Source organism: Leptopilina boulardi, unplaced genomic scaffold, assembly GCF_019393585.1.
Source record: "Leptopilina boulardi isolate dan_hultmark-lab unplaced genomic scaffold, ZJU_Lbou_2.1 LbouV2_384, whole genome shotgun sequence".
Classification (NCBI taxonomy): domain Eukaryota; kingdom Metazoa; phylum Arthropoda; class Insecta; order Hymenoptera; family Figitidae; genus Leptopilina; species Leptopilina boulardi.
Window position 1 is genome coordinate 1,964,283 of NW_026137956.1, and position 17,670 is coordinate 1,981,952.

The window sequence follows — 17,670 nt, forward strand, 5'->3', positions numbered from 1 at the left end:
ATACATTTACTATAAACTATTTCCATTTAATTTCTGCTAAGATTTTTACATGAGTTTCAAAATCTTCTGACGGTGCATTAGGCTTCTTATAATCATTTTCTTCGATACTTTTACAATCTCGAAAAAATGTTGTATCATCTCTAATTATATTAAATAAGAAGTAGGTAAAAAAAATGATAAAAAATAATTTTAAGGTTATGTGATTGTTGTGATTTTACACGTAAAATATTCTCCGCAGATTTTAATTGTAAAATACTTATTAAATTCAGCTAACATTTTGAGGTAAACTCAAAAATAGTATAAAAATTCGTTGTCATGTAATAAAGAAATAGTAATAATAATTATTATTTCTTTATTACATTACATGACAATGAATCTTTATAGGTACACTGTAAAAAATCTTTTTGCAGATTGTACATTCACAATTTGTACTTGTGTTAAAATTTGTAAAATTACTATATTCAATAAGGTTATGTTACTGCATTAAAAAAAGCACTTTTACAATTTTCTGTAAATTTACTACTTTCAAAGTGGGTAATAGGTGAAACATAATTAGTTGTTGCATCCGTCACCTATTATCCACTTTGAAAGTAGTAAATTTACAGAAAATTGTAAAAGTGCTTTTTTTAATGTAGTAACATAACCTTATTGAATATAGTAATTTTACAAATTTTAACACAAATACAAATTGTGAATGTACAATCTCCAAATAGATTTTTTACAGTGTACTACTTTTGAGTATCACATAACCTTAAAGTACTTAAAAATTTAAGAATAAGTACCACAAAAGGAATTTACAATTTCTATAAAATATAAATTTTAAAGGAACACGTACACACCTGCATAAAGTAGTTGATAAATCTTCTGCTCCTTGCTCATCATCTGCACTATCGCACCATTTTTTCCATTGTTCATATAGTCGGATTGGATTCATTTCATCGAGATAATGATGACACTTGTTTCTTAAACTATAATTAAAAATTAGATTTTCAAAAATTTTTGAAAAAAAAAAAAAATTGGCGTTCATATCGATGCCGATTTCTCGAAAACGATAAGTCATATTTTCATGATTTATGTGTTATTCAGTACTTTCGATCTAATCTCGATGTCACACGTTTATTTTTTTCAAATTTGTAAATTTAATTTTTTTAAACTTTCTATATTACCGACCGGTTAAAGATATAACTACATGTTAGTACAGCGCTGACTGCTGACAGTATCCAACTATATATATATATATGCAAATAAACATGGTTGCCGAAGCTGTCACTTTGTTTTGTTTTCTTGTCGTTATTCACCCAGAAAAAAGTTTCTTTGCGCATCAAAGAAATTGTAATAGGGTCAAAGAAAAATTTCTATGATTTAAAGAAATTATTTCTTATTTTTTGTTGACTCTCAAAGAAATATTTCTTTGATTTTACAAAATTTTTTATTTGAAAAGAAATAAATGTTTATTTTAATGCACAAATTTCTTTAAATGAAAAATATATTTATATTTCGTTCTGAGATTGTATATACGCGTTCGTATTTTGATTAAAATATAAAAATATTAAATTAATTAAATATTTTTGAAATACTTGAAATATATATTTCAAAAAAGTTATACACGTAAAACACTAAACAAAACTTCATGGCAGAATTTTGATCACGAAGAAAACAAATCAATATACACTGCAAATCACTATTTTCACATATCACTCGTAAATCGCTAAGACACGAACAATATTCACAAACTTCTTTATCACTCACTGTAAGAAAATCTGAAACAAAACTTAGCTATAAATACAAAACTGTTTAGAACATAAATCCGATAATTATCACGCCATGAAAAATTGAACACGCTTCCATGCGGCACACACAGCTGTTTACTACGTAGTCTGCGCAAACGCAGTCGTGGCAACTCAGTGTACTTAAGTTCGAAAGAAATATTTCTTGGATTCAAAGAAATGTTTCTTTAGGTTAAAAAAATCATTCAATAAAAAAATTTCTTTGATTCAAAATACTTAAAAATTTCTTTTTCTTAAGCAAAGAATAATTTCACAGTTTTCCTAAAAGTCTCAAATTGAGACCAAAAATTGCATCAAATCTTTGCAACGTTTTGATGCACATAAGTTATATCAAAAAGAGATCGTATTGTGTATCATTTTTAGAAATGATACACGAAACGGTCTCATTTTTTGATGCAAAAAATTTAATCAATTTATATTAATCATGGCCGAATTGAATCGACTCAAAATTGAACGTATTTTTTTCAGATATTTTGGTAATAGTACAATTGCGGAGACCATTTCACTATTTAATTTGAAAATGAAAATAACAGAAAATCAAAGACAATGTGCAATTCGATAATTAAAAAGTGACAGCTTACAAACATAACCTAAAATGCATGAGAAAAAATTTGTCGATAAAATCAATATAGCCAAGCTTTTTAGAAGGTAGATGGCAGTTTTGCTTTTTATAAAAACGATTCAGAAAAAATTTAAAGAAAGAAAATAGATGAGTGCTGCCATCTACCTTCTAAAAATCTCGGCTATATTGATTTTATCGACAAATTTTTTCTCATGCATTTTAGGTTATGTTTGTAAGCTGTCACTTTTTAATTATCGAATTGCACATTGTCTTTGATTTTCTGTTATTTTCATTTTCAAATTAAATAGTGAAATGGTCTCCGCAATTGTACTATTACCAAAATATCTGAAAAAAATTCGTTCAATTTTGAGTCGATTCAATTCGGCCATGATTGATATAAATTGATTAAATTTTTTGCATCAAAAAATGAGACCGTTTCGTGTATCATTTCTAAAAATGATACACAATACGATCTCTTTTTGATATAACTTATGTGCATCAAAACGTTGCAATAGAAAAAGAGACAACCAAGTTTACTGTGTTTTAATTTAAACAAATTTTATCTTTGATTCAAAAAGTAAAATTAAAGAAAACATTTTTTTTTAAATATTTTTTCTGGGTGTTTGAGGCTGCGTCTATAACAGGAAAAAAAATTTGTAGCGATCATAGTGTTGGTCTATGTACATAGTATACCCACAATATTGTCAATTGCTGAAATTTTTCACTGGAATTATAACAAAACATAACTTCAATCACGTGTATGTACTCTGTTAAAAAATTATTAAAATTAACTGGTTCACCACAACTCTTAAATAGAGTACATCCACGATTGAGGTTATGTTTTGATATTATTTCGGTGTAAAATTTCAACAATTGTCAATACTGTGGCATATTTTGTTTTGAAAATTTTTAAATTTAATTGTTTGAAAATTATTTTCAGTTTATTCTAATTCTATGCTTCAGTACAAAATAAATACTAAATAAAAATCTTATAAAACACTCGAAGAGTGTTCAAAGGTCTCTGAAATTTGGTATTTAATTATCGCCCTATAAAAATGGAACTGAACTTAAAAATGATAAACATTGATTTTAAAACACTTTCTTATTAAATTATGGACACTTTTTATAAAATCAGCCAACGTACCAAGATTTCTTTTCTTATAACATATTTATAATACAATATTGCTGTAATATTACGTGCTACTTGGGACAATTTTGAAAAGGTACAAACTTTTTTTGGTGGTCAAACAGTTAATTTGTGTTTAAATATTAATTTAAAATATTAAATATTCTGAAAGTAAAGTAGGTAATGAAAAAAGGGGACATAAAAACAATAGAGTCGACTAGAAGTCTAGTCATAATAAACCATTTATGACACCCTATTGTATTAGTTGTCCTTCTGTATACCTAAATATTGAAATTATATTAAAATATTACTTGAAGTATTTGTTTACGTTTCGTTACGTCCTGCCGCCGTCAGATGGCAGAAGCATGCAGGGAGCATAAAATCGCAACTATTATTATATTACAGACAGAGATTTTAATATTAATAATTAATTAATTATATTAAACATGACTTATTTCTAAAAAAAATATAAGCATTGTTTAAATAAAAGTTGCTAAATTTAATAAATGGACATTTTTTGTAAAAGCAGAGCAGATTAAAAATTCAATTAATTTCTGACAAAAAATTTCGGACAGTGTATTTGGTTAAGGGCAAGTCCAACATGTGAAATGTAAACAAACATGAAATGTAAACAAACCATGCACATTTTTTCGCAGTTCTCATTTGCGTAGAAAATAAAAATTTGTCGTTTTCTTTATGAAAATGGTAAATTAATGTATTAAAGTTTGTTACTATACTTTATTTAACTAATTATATGAAAAAATAAGTACAATTATAATGAAATGAAAAGTGCACTGAATTAGCAATTTTTTCAAGGTTTCGAAAAAAAAACCATTTGAGTATATCTGAGGCACGGACGTTGAGCGCCTAGGTGGGAGAAGAATGTTGAGCCATTGGACGGTCACATCTTGGAAAGGGTAAAATTCTGAAATTTTACCCCTTCTCTCACTTTCTCCCACCTAGGTCCTCAACGTCCGTGCCTCAGATATACTCGAATGCTTAAATTTTTCGTAACTTTGAAAAAATTCATATTTCAGTGTACTTTTCATTTCATAATAATTATACTTATTTGTTCACATAATTAGTTCAATAAAGTATAGTTACCTAGTCTAATATATAAATTTACCATTTTCACAAAGAAAACGAAAAATTTTTATTTTCTACCCAAATGAGAAGTGCGAAAAAAATGAGAAAATTGCTAATTCAGTGTACTTTTCATTTTATTATAATTATACTTATTTGTTCAGAAAAGTTGTTAAAAGAAGTATAGTAACCTAATACAATATATCAATTTACCATTTTCACAAAGAAAGTTACAAATTTTTATTTTCTATTCAAATGAGAACTGCGAAAAAATGGGTATGATTTGTTTAGATTTTGAACAGTTTTTTCGCAGTTCTCATTTGAATAGAAAATAAAAATTTGAACTCAAATGGTTTTTTTTTCGAAACCTTGAAAAAATTGCTAATTCAGTGCACTTTTCATTTCATTATAATTGTACTTATTTTTTCATATAATTAGTTAAATAAAGTATAGTAACAAACTTTAATACATTAATTTACCATTTTCATAAAGAAAACGACAAATTTTTATTTTCTACGCAAATGAGAACTGCGAAAAAATGTGCATGGTTTGTTTACATTTCATGTTTGTTTACATTTCACATGTTGGACATACCCTTAAATAAATTGTTAAAAAATATGAGGAAATTTATCGCAAAACATTTGTTTAATTATAAGGAAACTTATAAGCACAAAAATCCCTTGCAAATTTATAAAAAAGCACAAATTTTTTTGCACACAAACAGGCGAAATATGTAATTGTTTATAAGATTTTGTTTATATTTAAATCATAAAATTATCTGCAAAATTTTTTTTTATAATAGCGACTTAAATTTAATATTAATTGTAAAAAATTTGATTAATTTCTGATTAAAATTGATCGTACTGTTTATTTTTGTTTATAAAAATTGTTTTAAAAAATAAGAAAATTTATTGAAAAACAACTTTTTATATATAATTTATATATATATAATATTTATATAAATATTATACAATATTTTTTATAACAATTTTAAAGGGTAGACATTTTTTTGTGGTCGAAAAGTTAATTTGTGTTTAAATATTTAATTAAATAATATTAAATATTTCAAATGAAAAATAAGGAGATAGAGTCGACTAGAAGTCTAGTCATAATAAACCATTTATGACACCCTATTGTATTAGTTGTCCTTTTGTATACCTGAATATTGAAATTATATTAAAATATTACTTGAAGTATTTGTTTACGTTTTGTTACGTCCTGCCGCCGTCAGATGGCAGAAGCATGCAGGGAGATATACGGAGATATACCGTGCAGCTTGGATATATAATGTATTGTTTAAATGAAAGTTGCTAATAAATGAACATTTTTTGTAAAAGCAGGGCAGAATTTTTGTTACTAGTTGTACGAATCTGAAGCCTAAGAGAATGAATGTTTCATAAAAAATTTAAAATAGTTTCTAAATTATCATGAATTTCATTGAAAATATTTAAGAATACTATTTTATTTAATAAGTAAAAATTTATAATGCTGGAATTTTAATTCATTTTTTTTAATTGTCAAATAATAATTTATAACAATCTCAAAATCGTAGGGACACCGTATATTTGTCTCACAGCCTACTATAGCCAATTTATTTGGCTTGAATAAAATTTTTTATTTAAATCAAATAAAAATTTATTTGATTCAAATAAATATTTATTAGTCTGTGAGAAAAATATATAATTTTTCTAGATGCAGTAAGAAGCGAACAACCAACAAAAAAGTGAGGTTATGCAGCATCACAGAAAATTAAAAGGCATTAAAATAAGCTGCAACGCTTATTATTTTAATCCAATTTTGCTTATTTTAATCCATTTTGGTATTAAATTAAGCAAAATTGGATTAAAATAATAAGCGTTGCAGCTTATTTTAATGCCTTTTAATTTTCTGTGATAATGTTAATCATTCTTTTATTTATTATACCTTCCTGTCTATTCATTGATATTTTTTATTAAGTGTTAGAAATGCAAAAATAGAATAATGTAACAATGTAGCAAAATTGGAAATAGAAAAGTAATATAATGAAAGCTGCGACTTTGTGCTCCCTGTATGCTTCTGACATCTAACGGCGGCAGGACGTAATAAAGTTGTTATTATATTACTTTCCTATTTCCAATTTTGCGATCGCGTTTTTGTATGGATTCGAAAAATCTTTTGGATTTAGGAAATTTATAAGATAAGAAATCTTATTATTTTGGCCGATTTTATAAAATGTGTCCTTAATTCGAGAAAAAAGTGTTTTCACGTTCAGTGCCGTTTTTATAAGGCGATAATTAAAGGTCCCTTTTTGTCAAAGAATTTCAGAGATCGTTGAACACTCTTAATCTGCAATATGTTTTTCTATTTATTGTTTTATTAAAAAGACAAAATTTTTTTTTTTATTTACTCACTGTTTTTCCCAAAGACCATCAACAGACGTTGTAACAAGAGTTGCACCCGGTTGTCGATCGCAAATCTGATAATTTCCATTGAGAGAACGTAAACTGAAACTTCGATAATTTATTTAATTTTTAATTAATTAAAATCAATTATCTATAAAAATTAGATGAAATAAGAATTAAATAAAAATAATTAGTCCAAATTAAACCCTTCGCAGTCTAGTAGAAAAATCGTTTGTAGGCCCAAAACGGTCCAAAAAAATTTCATATCATCGTATTAAAAGATTTTGAAGTCGTTGAATCCAAATTTAAGGTCACATTTAAAAAATTCAAAATGGCGGACCCAATATGGCGGAAAAAATTTGAAGTTGATTCGATTCGTTCAAAATTTGGTACTCGGTGGTATTTGGGTTCGCTGAATCCAAATTTGATGTCAGATTTTAAAAATTCAAAATGGCGGACTCAATATGGCCATCCAATATGGCGGAAAAATTTAAAATTGTTTCGATTCATTCAGAATTCGGTACTTGGGGGTTTTTTGGGTCGCTGAATCCAAATTTGCGGTCAAATTTGGATTCAATGACCCCAAAAACCCCCAAAAACCAAATTTTGAACGAATCAAATCTATTTTAAATTTTTCCGCCATATTGGGTTCGCCATTTTGAATTTTTTAAATCTGACCTCAAATTCGGATTCAGCGATCCCGAAACCTTTAGTATATCTATTGATACTTAAATCGAATTATATTTATTATTTTATTTTCTAATGTGGACATATAAATGTTCAAAATCTCAAAGGAGGCACGAATTTTTTTGGACATTTGTGGGCCATCGACTGTCAAGGGATTAAAAAATTATATACATTCGTTTCATAAAATTTTTTATTTTATTTGAATTTACTTTTTCAAAGCAAAAATGAATGCAAAGTAATAAAGGTAAATTCAATAAAATTACTTTTTATCAAAGATGGACAAAAATATCTCATACAAGAGAAAAATGAACCAAAGAATATAAAATTTTTTGAAGGAAGGAAAAAAAAATTACTGTTTGAATGAATCGTTGCAAATTGTTCTTAAAAGATTAGAGGCTTCTGTTTCATTAAGCCAGAGAAGTGGTATCATTGATTCGTGAATATCAATTAGTGTTTGATTTATCTATAAATAAGAGGAGATAATTTTTGTTTTTTAAATTATTTTTTTTAATTAAATTATTTAAAAAATCTCACATTATAATTTTTAAATATATTTTCAATTTTATTAAATTATTAATTATTTGAAATGTAGAAAATAAAAAAATATTATATAACCTTATTTAATACAGAGGGGCATTGAATATAAGAGAAATAATTAGAATAATATGGAAAAATTCGCAAAAACCTGCTGAGCAATGGCAAGACACATTTCACATCTGATGCAAGCTGATGAAAGATTAACATCGATAATGCCACAAGAATGAGAAAAATATGATGAAGTTATTGATTGATAAGAAATTTTTTGAATAAAATTTTTTTCGGGTCTATTGCAATTATAATGAGGATCAATGTAAGTATTTTCATTGGTTTCCATTTTATTATTTACTATGGGAAAATTTTTCATTTTTTTATCACTTAAGTTACATTCTTTTTTATCATTCAATTGATTATTATTATTATTATATCTTTCATGTCGAAATTTTCCAAACGATTCAACTTTTTCAATATATGTAATATGTAAAAATATCGTTAATGAAATTAAAAAAATTCTCTTTGACAAAAATGTCATGATTGTTTATAAATAGGTTAACAGTTCATTTTGTTTTTGTTTATATTTTTTTTGATTATATTTCATATAAAACTTATGTCTATGATATTTTTTGAATTTTTATAAAAAAAATAATGATTTTTTTATGAACAAATTAATTTTTTCTTATTTTTACATATCTGAAAATAATTAGAATATTTTGCAAAAAGTTTTAGTGTGGGCCAAAAAAAAAAAAAATTTCTTAAAATAAAAAAAATTTTTTTTTAAACAAATTAAAAAGGATCAGCTGGTCCACTTTAAAACTTTTTGAAAAATATTCTTAGTATTTCCAGGTAGGTATGTAAAACTAATAAAAAAAAATCGTGCCCAAAGAGTTAGGATTGAAATTAGGTCTAATTTTCAAAAATCTAAAAAAAACTCAAATTTTTAAAAATTCATAGCTTAAAAATTTGGGCACTTATAAAAAAAATAAAAATTATTATAATATATTTAAATAAAGAGAAATAGTTTTTACTTACTACTGCCATCTCTTGCCATTCGGATATAACTCGAAGTAATTTATCCCAAAAGATATTATCGACAGTAAAGATAATTTCATATGATAAATAAATGGCTATTTATAATAGAATTTGAAATAGAATAATAGAATTTGAATCAAATTTATTTTTCACTAAGATTCTAGTAAAGATGTTATTTTTTTTTTTACATAAATCCACAATTATTTTTTATAATAAACTTTCGCCCATCCTTGTTAGGCCTCATATCATATTTAAATATTGAAAATAAATTTTATTCAGAAAAAAATACAATTAATATTTAAATTTTAAATTACAATCGAATGTTAGTTAAGTTTATTAATTCTAACTATTAATTTTTGTCGAATTCCTAATAGTTTAAATTTTCTTTATTATCATTTGAATTTTATTTTCGTTCGAGAGATTCACGAAAGATGGCATTAAGTTGAAAAGATTAATAACAAAACCAGAAACGTATAAGAAAAAGATAGGTTATGTATGCAAAAACGTGGTCACTGTTTAAGATGTCAGAAAATATTGTTATCACTACTGTCTGTCTATTTATTATTATTTAACAAGTTTTACCAAAAATTTTATTGTGCCTCCACAAAAAAGTACAATGGTAAGTATAAACGTTTATTTCTATTACACTGTGTTACAAAAAAAAAAATTGTCAAAACAATTAAGAATGAAAAAGCAAGGAAAACTGACAAAATACTTAAATTTGCTACTGGTCTTGCAAAAAGAAAAACTGCAATAAATTAGTAAATTTTTTTTCTATTGTAAATATTACCCCTACAGCACCAAAAATTTCCTGATAATTTAGTAAATATTTATTACTTGCAATATTTGGAATATTTAATTGCAAATGTCCCGATTAAATAAATGTTTAGTGTGAAACTTTCCTGAACATTTATTCAAGTGGGACATTTAAATCTTTATACAATTTTCACTAAACATTACAATTAAATATTCTGAACATTTCAAATAAATCTTTAGGAAAGTTTCAGTACTGTTGGGGTACTTTTAACAAAAAAAAGCCATGAATTACAAGTTTTTTTTATCACATTGAAAATTTAAAAAATTATTATAATTTGTATTGAAATTTTTAATAACTTTTTTTTTAGTTATTATTAGTTAGTAGTTAATTAATTTAATTAATTAGTTCATTAATTGTAATAAATATATTTCAGTCTACAAATTTAAGAAAGGAATTGTCAAAGGTGAAGAAGCTTTCTCATCCAAATAGTAGGAAGTCAATAGCGCTTGTCAAGAAAACTCACAAGTAAATTACAGTATAAATTATATAGTATAAAAATTACATTAAGGACGTTTATCCAAGGAAATGCAGACCTCCAAAAAAAGATAATTAAATAACATTTAAATAATTAAAGTAATATTATTAATTGTACTTTCTGAAAAAAGAAATATCAATTTTATTTATTTATTGAAAATATACGGGCAAAGCCCATTCGTACAGAGTACTATAAAGATACATTATGTTTATTGTATATTAATTGGCTGCATAGTTATTATAATCATTGAAAATTAAGATACGCAAATTTTTAATAAAAGTTGTGAGTGAATTACAGAAAAAATCAATGCTGTTGTTAAACTGATTTGCCTCACTGCTCAGTCTGTTGATCACTGAATTTATAATGTAGTTTTCTTTAATGAAAGGTAATTTAAATAATGGTGGGTTTCTAGGCGATCTTTGCGGCACGTAGAAATCAAATAAAAACAACAGGACTGAGCAGTTAATTCGACCATTGATGATTTTAAATAAAAAATGAAGATCAGAAAACAAAAAATCTTTCAGACATTAGTGGTATTTTAAGTTTACGTCTAATTTCACTATAATCATGATTATTATAGTCTAACGGCAAACCAGTTTGTCTGGCAGTAAAACGCAAATAAATTTTCAAGAAAAAAATTTATTTGTTTATACAATTTGAATATGTTCTAAAAATCATTAGTTAGAATTTTCATTTTATGGAATTTCATTTGTCATAATTATTTTTGAGCCGAATTTTTATTTGTCAGAATTTTTATTTACTCGAATTTTCATTTAACATAATAGACATTTTTAAAGAAATTTTATTGGGTAGAATTTCATTGCATAGAATTTTCTTTCAGAGTAATTTTCATTTGTTTGAATTATTTTTTGATATAATTTCCATATAACCGATTTTTCATACTATCGAATTTTTACTTAACAGAAAAATCATTTAATAGAATTTCTAATTGATAGAATTTTCATATATCCTAAATTGCAATTGGTCGAACAAATAATCGACAGAACGATTTCGGCGCGATTTTTAAAATCAACCAATCAAAAATTATTCATAAAATTGTAATTGGTTGATTTTAAAAATCGCGCGCCGAAATCTTTCTGTCGATTATTTGTTCGACCAATTGCAATTTCGGACATATGAAAATTCTAACAATTAGAAATTCTGTTAAATGATTTTTCGGTTAAGTAAAAATTCGATAGTATGAAAAATCAGTAATATGGAAATTATATCAAAAAATAATTCGAACAAATGAAAATTCATCTGAAAGAAAATTCTATGCAATGAAATTCTACCCAATAAAAATTCTTTAAAAATGTCTATTTATGTTAAATGAAAATTTGAGCAAATAAAAATTCTGACAAATAAAAATTCGGCTCAAAAACAAATTCTTTGAAGTTGGTTAAGGTAAAAGCACCAGTACCTGGATAAAGCAAAATTTGGAACCAGTAGATGGACAGTAGCAAAAATAAATTAAAATAGCCCTCAAATTAAGTAAAAAAGAATTTGAAATACTCTTTAGATAATTAGCTTTTAGGCAAAATAAAATTTATTAATTGTAGGAGTAAAAAAAATATATAAAACAATTTCTCGAAAATCGCTGTCCAATTCTGTCTGAATTGACAATTAATTTTGTCTAATTAGTATTTTTTAAAGATAAATAAAACGAAAATACAAACATTTTATCAATTATATTGAATAATTATCTTAGTACAAAACACAAATAAATTTGAGACCCCTTCAATAGCGTCCAGTTACTGGTGCTTTTACCTTATATAAAAATTCTGTAATATAGATAATCGGTTTGATGAAAATTCTACAAAATACTAATTCGAATAAATAAAAATTCGGCTCAAAAATAATTATGACAAATAAAATTCCATAAAATGAAAATTCTAACTAATAATATTTATAGAACATAATCATGCGTCCCGATATTTTTTGAAATAAATTATTATAAAATTGATAAATTTTTAGAAAATATTAAAACGTCAATGTTTGGAATGTTAATTAATTTTTCAGAATAAATAAACGTGAAAAAACGAAACTTGGTTCGTACATAAAGCAAAATTTGGTGGCTGAGAAAATGTTATGGATTCAACAGAATATGAAGGATGTTTGTCCTTATACTACAGAATTGACAGCAGAATTATTATTAGAGTTAGTGATCTGTGTTTCGCATAAATATGTATAAAAAAATGTATAATAAATATTGAAAAATTTCATATTCTACATTTTATTTTTCATCTAGATACATAGCACGAAATGATGAAGAACTGGAGCAAATAGCATTAAAACATTCAATTGGAGGAAAAAGAAATAGACAACATGCAAGTAGAGAAGATATTCTTCGAATGACAAAGGAACGTGAATTAGAAGAATATAAAACATGTGGAATTGGTAATGAGATAAATAATTTTTTTTTTTTTTGGTAAATTGGTTTAAAAAAGAAAAATTGTATTTAATAAGACATTTTTCACAGAATGTTTCTAATATATATATTTTTTTGTTTTTTCTCATTAAAAACAGAAATTCCTGATATACTAACAACAAGCCAATGTGAAATGTTGAAGAAATGGGATGGCGAATTACGCTATCTACCAAATTTCAAATTTCGAAGATTTGGACAAAAAGATTTAACAAGAGATTATTTAAGTAGAATAAAAAAGAATGTAAATAGTAAATTAGTATTAAAAACTAATGATATTTCAAGAGAAGAAGAATTATTATCTACTGAGACAAAGAATGCAGAAAATGCAGAAAATTCTAGGATAGAGATGAATAAAGATGAGAAATCGAATGTTAGTACTTTGGAAAATGATAGTGACATGATAGTGGAATAAAAAAAAATATTTTTTAATTAATCATCTGTTTTTTATTCGAACCTTTAACCTGTTTATATTAAGTGACTTGAAAAAATTTAAATAGAATTTTTAAAAAATACCCGTTTAATTGAAATTATTAATCTCAAATGATAATATAGAGGGAAATCCTCTAAATTAGACTGAATTCTATTGTTGCGAGATGAGGAAAGAAAGATTTCTCACCTCATCGATAAATTACCATCTGAAGGTAAGGAAGAAAATCCAATTTAAATCATATTTTAAGAATCTTTCTCTTTTAATTATAAGACCACAAAATTAGTAACAATTATTTTTGTTTTTCAATTTATTCATTAAATTGTTAATAAATCTAGAATTTTTCAACTCAGGGCACACTTCAAAATGTAAAGATTTCATGGAATTAGCAAAAGTCAATTTTCGACCAATCATAATACCTTCTCATATATGATGAGAATGTAAAAATACACAAATCGTTTTTGTTTATTTTATTTAATTACAAATTATTAACTATATGAAAAACGTAAACAAGTGAAATTATAAAAAATATACATCAATATAATTACTATTATAAAAGTTAACTAAAAATTATAAGTTTTGTTGTTAATAATTAAATATACATATGAAAACATTTTATATATAAATTCCAGTAGCAATTACTGTATCCAATCATTAATTAATTTCATTTCTAATTAAACAAACTTTTTTTTTTTTTTTTGTAAATACTTCACGGTATCTGCGTGCCGGAGAAAAATGTCAGCGCAAGTTGTTATTATAGTTTGTATACTCTCATTTGATTTGATCTCGAAATTAAATAGTTGGATTCAAAGTACAAGATCGTATCGATTATGCAAGGTCATTATCTGCACGGTTCTAAAACCAGGTATTTCACACCGTTGAGAGAGAATATAATTTTAGTGGAGCAAAATTGATGAAGCACAACGAACCTAACGGTGAAGCTGTACTACTGTGTGTGTATATATATATTGCAATAGAATATCATAAAAATATGATTATATCTTTTCATTATGATTCCCATAATGTTTGCAGTTATGTATACTTGTTGTTTTATTTTTCTTCTTAACGAAAAGGTTTTATTTCCTATATACATTATATACATACAGTTCTAGGTCAGGGTTGTGTTGACGACTCAATTAGCCTGAATCAGTGAAATTCTCCGATTAACATACATATATATATACATATATATTATAAGAAAATTTATTTTCTTGATCATTAAATATAATATATATCAGTTATATTTCTGAATTATTTAATTTCTTTGGTATAGTTGGAGATTTAAGAGTAGTAGTTATTACCGATTCAGAATTTAATATGCCTAAAACACCAATACTGCAATATTGGTACTGCCCCCACAGCACCGAAAATTTCCTAAATATTTATTTGCAAACTTCGGAAACTTTAATTGCAAAGTTTAGAGAAAATTATATAAAGATTTAAATGTCCAAAATGAGTAAATGTTTGTTACAAAAATTATACAATTTTCTCTAAACTTTGCAATTAAAGTTTCCGAAGTTTGCAAATAAATCTTTAGGAAATTTTCAGGAAATTTTCGGTGCTGTGGGGGATGGTACTATAGCACATAGAAATCCCTAACCTCAATTTTATGTTTGTATTCATGATACCAGAATGACAGTATTACTCACGAAGTAGTAGAAGGATATTTCTTCTTCTTCCTTTATGACTTCTTGATAAAACAATAAGGAGACTTAACAGCCATGCAAATGTAAGGAAAATTTGGCCCCAGAATAGGGCAATACACCTAGAGTTTTCGGTAGTCGACTGTTCAGTGCGACCTTCGCGGGAAAATGTAGAATTAAATCGTGTCGCCTGCTTCTAATGCACTGCGAAAATTTTTAATGTGCATGCGATATAACTTAAATATTTAATTATTGATTAATGATGTGAGTAAAATCATAAGGCAATATGAAAGTATGTATGAAAACTTAATTTCTTTAAAAATAGTGTAAAGTATTTTTTTTATTAACGGACATGTTTTTATTGTTCTCACGTTTATTGTTGTAGGTTATGTTTATGTTAAAAGATGTCATAACACTGAGAAAAAGGTCAGCGCTGGTTTACGAACAGTTTGTAAAGTTACAAATGATTTTTTTTTGGGTAAAGTTACAACGTTAGACATAGTAAGAAAATCAGAGGTTAGGAATACAGCGACGTCTGACGTAAATTTACAAACGATCGTAAATTGACAATCGTTTGTAAAAATGCAAACTCATTGTAAATAAGTTTTTTTACAAACCGTTCGTAACTTTACAACGTCTGACGTGGTCCATTTTTCGAGTCACGTTGGACGTTGTAAAGTTACGACGGCATTTTTCTCAGTGAAACAATACTGTTATTTAACTTTTTAAGGGAGTAACAAATATTAATCGTTTTCAATTATATTTATTATTGAAAGGAAAAAGCAGGGAATAAAAACTTACATTTAAAGCGTGTAAGAATAAATTTATGAAATCACAATTCCCTTCTGACAACACAGTAAAAAGTGAGGAATTGAAAATTTTTAATTCTTCTGAATTCCGTTTCTGTCCAATTCTTTTGTATACATCTTGCGTTCTCAAAAATAATGCCAGTTGAATTCTTTTCAATTTTCATTTTAAAATTTTGTGCAGAAAAAAATTTGATGGTCTGAAGATTTGAACTTTCGATTTTCAATGTCAGAGCCAAACAACTAGGTTGTTTTCGGCGTTCGCCCTGGGTTAACTCTGAGTTAATTGTGATTGGTAGATCTAACAGAATGTTAATGATGATTGGACCATCGTTAACTCTGGGTTAACCCAGGGTGAACGCCGAAAACAGCCCTATTCTGCGCAGCTGTATCAACTGCGAACTATGTAGATATATTTGATTTAGAGTATTACGGAATTCAAAATAATTAAAAAGTTATCGAAATATCAAAACGGAATTGAGTTTCAGGTATATAACTGAAATATTTAGTTTGAATTATACTTATTCAGTATTTTGGAATTCAAAAGAATTAAAAAATTAGAGAAATATTAAAACAGAATTGATAGGAATTGAGTTTCAATCAATCTTAGTCTCAACAAGGAATACATATAGGAATTGGACACAAACAGAATTAAAAAAAAATTGATAAGTTAATAAAGTACCAAAAAGTTTCAAAATTTTTTATAATAATATAAATTGTTTCCAACTGTTTTCTTGTAATTGTGAATGTCATCTTTTTCTACAGATCTTGATAATTATCGACTACGTTAAAAAAATCTGTTTTTAATCCCTTGTTTCCTAACTGTAGGGGTTTTCTTAATTTTTTAATCAAAATTGATTTAGCGTATCTTTTTTTTTTTTTGTAGAAATACATTGGAAGTTGTACGTACATACTTTTACGACTAACAAACTGGTATTAAATTCGAATGTTGTAGTTCATAACGAACTGGTACACCATTTTTAGATTTCCTTTTTGGATTATGCTTGGAGACTTTCAAGGATTATTAATAATATTTTTCAATATAAGGAAATCTCTAATAGAATATGATTCATTTATATAAAGAATTTGTACAATCTTTAAAATACTTTTGCCATTTTCAAATTAATACGAGAAATATTGATTAAATTCTGATAAATATACATATAAGAAAAGTGAATGAAGTCTTTAAGAGAACACGATTATAGGCACATATATATATAACATTGTGTGAGTCACTGTATATATAGACGTCGATTCTATTTAATAGAGTCATTTCACCAACTAACAATACCAGATACCGATTTGGCTAACACGTGTTGTACTTGCATTATAGTTGTGAAGATAATAAATATTAAATCCCCGATATTAAAAGATAGGTTACCAAAAGAGTGAAAAATGATGGAATTAACATATTTTATGTTTTATGAATTTCTAACAAAACTTATGAAACAATAAGGTCGTTTTTTTTATTTTTCCTTAAGGCGTTCCCATTCTCTCATACTTTTCCTCTAATTTATAATTATTGTTTTGCACTTTTCTAGAAGACTTGTAGATTCCTTATTTAATCATTAGTTTAGTCTTGATTGGGGTTTAAAAAAAAGGTTGAATCAACTACAAAAATTGAAACAAGTAGTCAAATCTATACTAGTTCCTTTTAATGTGTGATTGAATAGAATAATGAATCCTTAATGTAAATGTAGATTAAATATATCGTGTTCGTAGTTACTTTAGACTAAAGTAACAATACATTTTATAGTCCTTAAAAATTTTTTATATTAAATTTTATTTGAACAAAAATTAAATATAACTAAATTCAATTATCACGAAATAAAAGTTATTCACGGAATATTTCATATAATGGATTCCTCGATTGGTAAGATTA

The 17,670-nt window shown here is 25.8% G+C and overlaps 2 protein-coding genes across 2 annotated transcripts; one reads left to right on the forward strand and one right to left on the reverse strand.

Moving 5' to 3' along the window:
- On the reverse strand, window positions 1–8,682 carry LOC127288294 (marginal zone B- and B1-cell-specific protein-like). The gene is made up of 5 exons (XM_051315667.1): window positions 8,312–8,682; window positions 7,980–8,089; window positions 6,949–7,047; window positions 840–968; window positions 1–140 (listed from the first exon to the last, which is right to left on the reverse strand). The coding sequence occupies exons 1-5, from the start codon at window positions 8,528–8,530 to the stop codon at window positions 17–19; spliced, it is 681 nt and encodes a 226-aa protein (XP_051171624.1). The 5' UTR covers window positions 8,531–8,682; the 3' UTR covers window positions 1–16.
- Window positions 8,683–9,650: 968 nt separating this feature from the next.
- Window positions 9,651–13,337, forward strand: LOC127288293 (translation machinery-associated protein 16 homolog). The gene is made up of 5 exons (XM_051315666.1): window positions 9,651–9,811; window positions 10,383–10,474; window positions 12,504–12,641; window positions 12,733–12,881; window positions 13,011–13,337. Exons 1-5 carry the CDS (start codon window positions 9,809–9,811, stop codon window positions 13,322–13,324), a joined length of 696 nt encoding a protein of 231 aa, XP_051171623.1. The 5' UTR covers window positions 9,651–9,808; the 3' UTR covers window positions 13,325–13,337.
- The last annotated feature ends 4,333 nt before the right edge of the window (window positions 13,338–17,670 follow it).

Bases quoted from the DNA above. Each gene is read 5' to 3' on its own strand.
- LOC127288294 (XM_051315667.1), bottom strand. From the start codon at position 8,530: ATGAAAAATTTTCCCATAGTAAATAATAAAATGGAAACCAATGAAAAT. The intron at 8,090-8,311 runs GTTTTTGCGAAT...TCTTATTTATAG, and splicing joins GTCTTGCCATTGCTCAGCAG to ATAAATCAAACACTAATTGA. The intron at 7,048-7,979 runs GTAATTTTTTTT...AAATTATCGAAG, and splicing joins TGCAACGATTCATTCAAACA to TTTCAGTTTACGTTCTCTCA.
- LOC127288293 (XM_051315666.1), top strand. The intron at 12,642-12,732 runs GTTAGTGATCTG...TTTTTCATCTAG, and splicing joins ACAGCAGAATTATTATTAGA to ATACATAGCACGAAATGATG. The intron at 12,882-13,010 runs GTAATGAGATAA...CATTAAAAACAG, and splicing joins ATATAAAACATGTGGAATTG to AAATTCCTGATATACTAACA.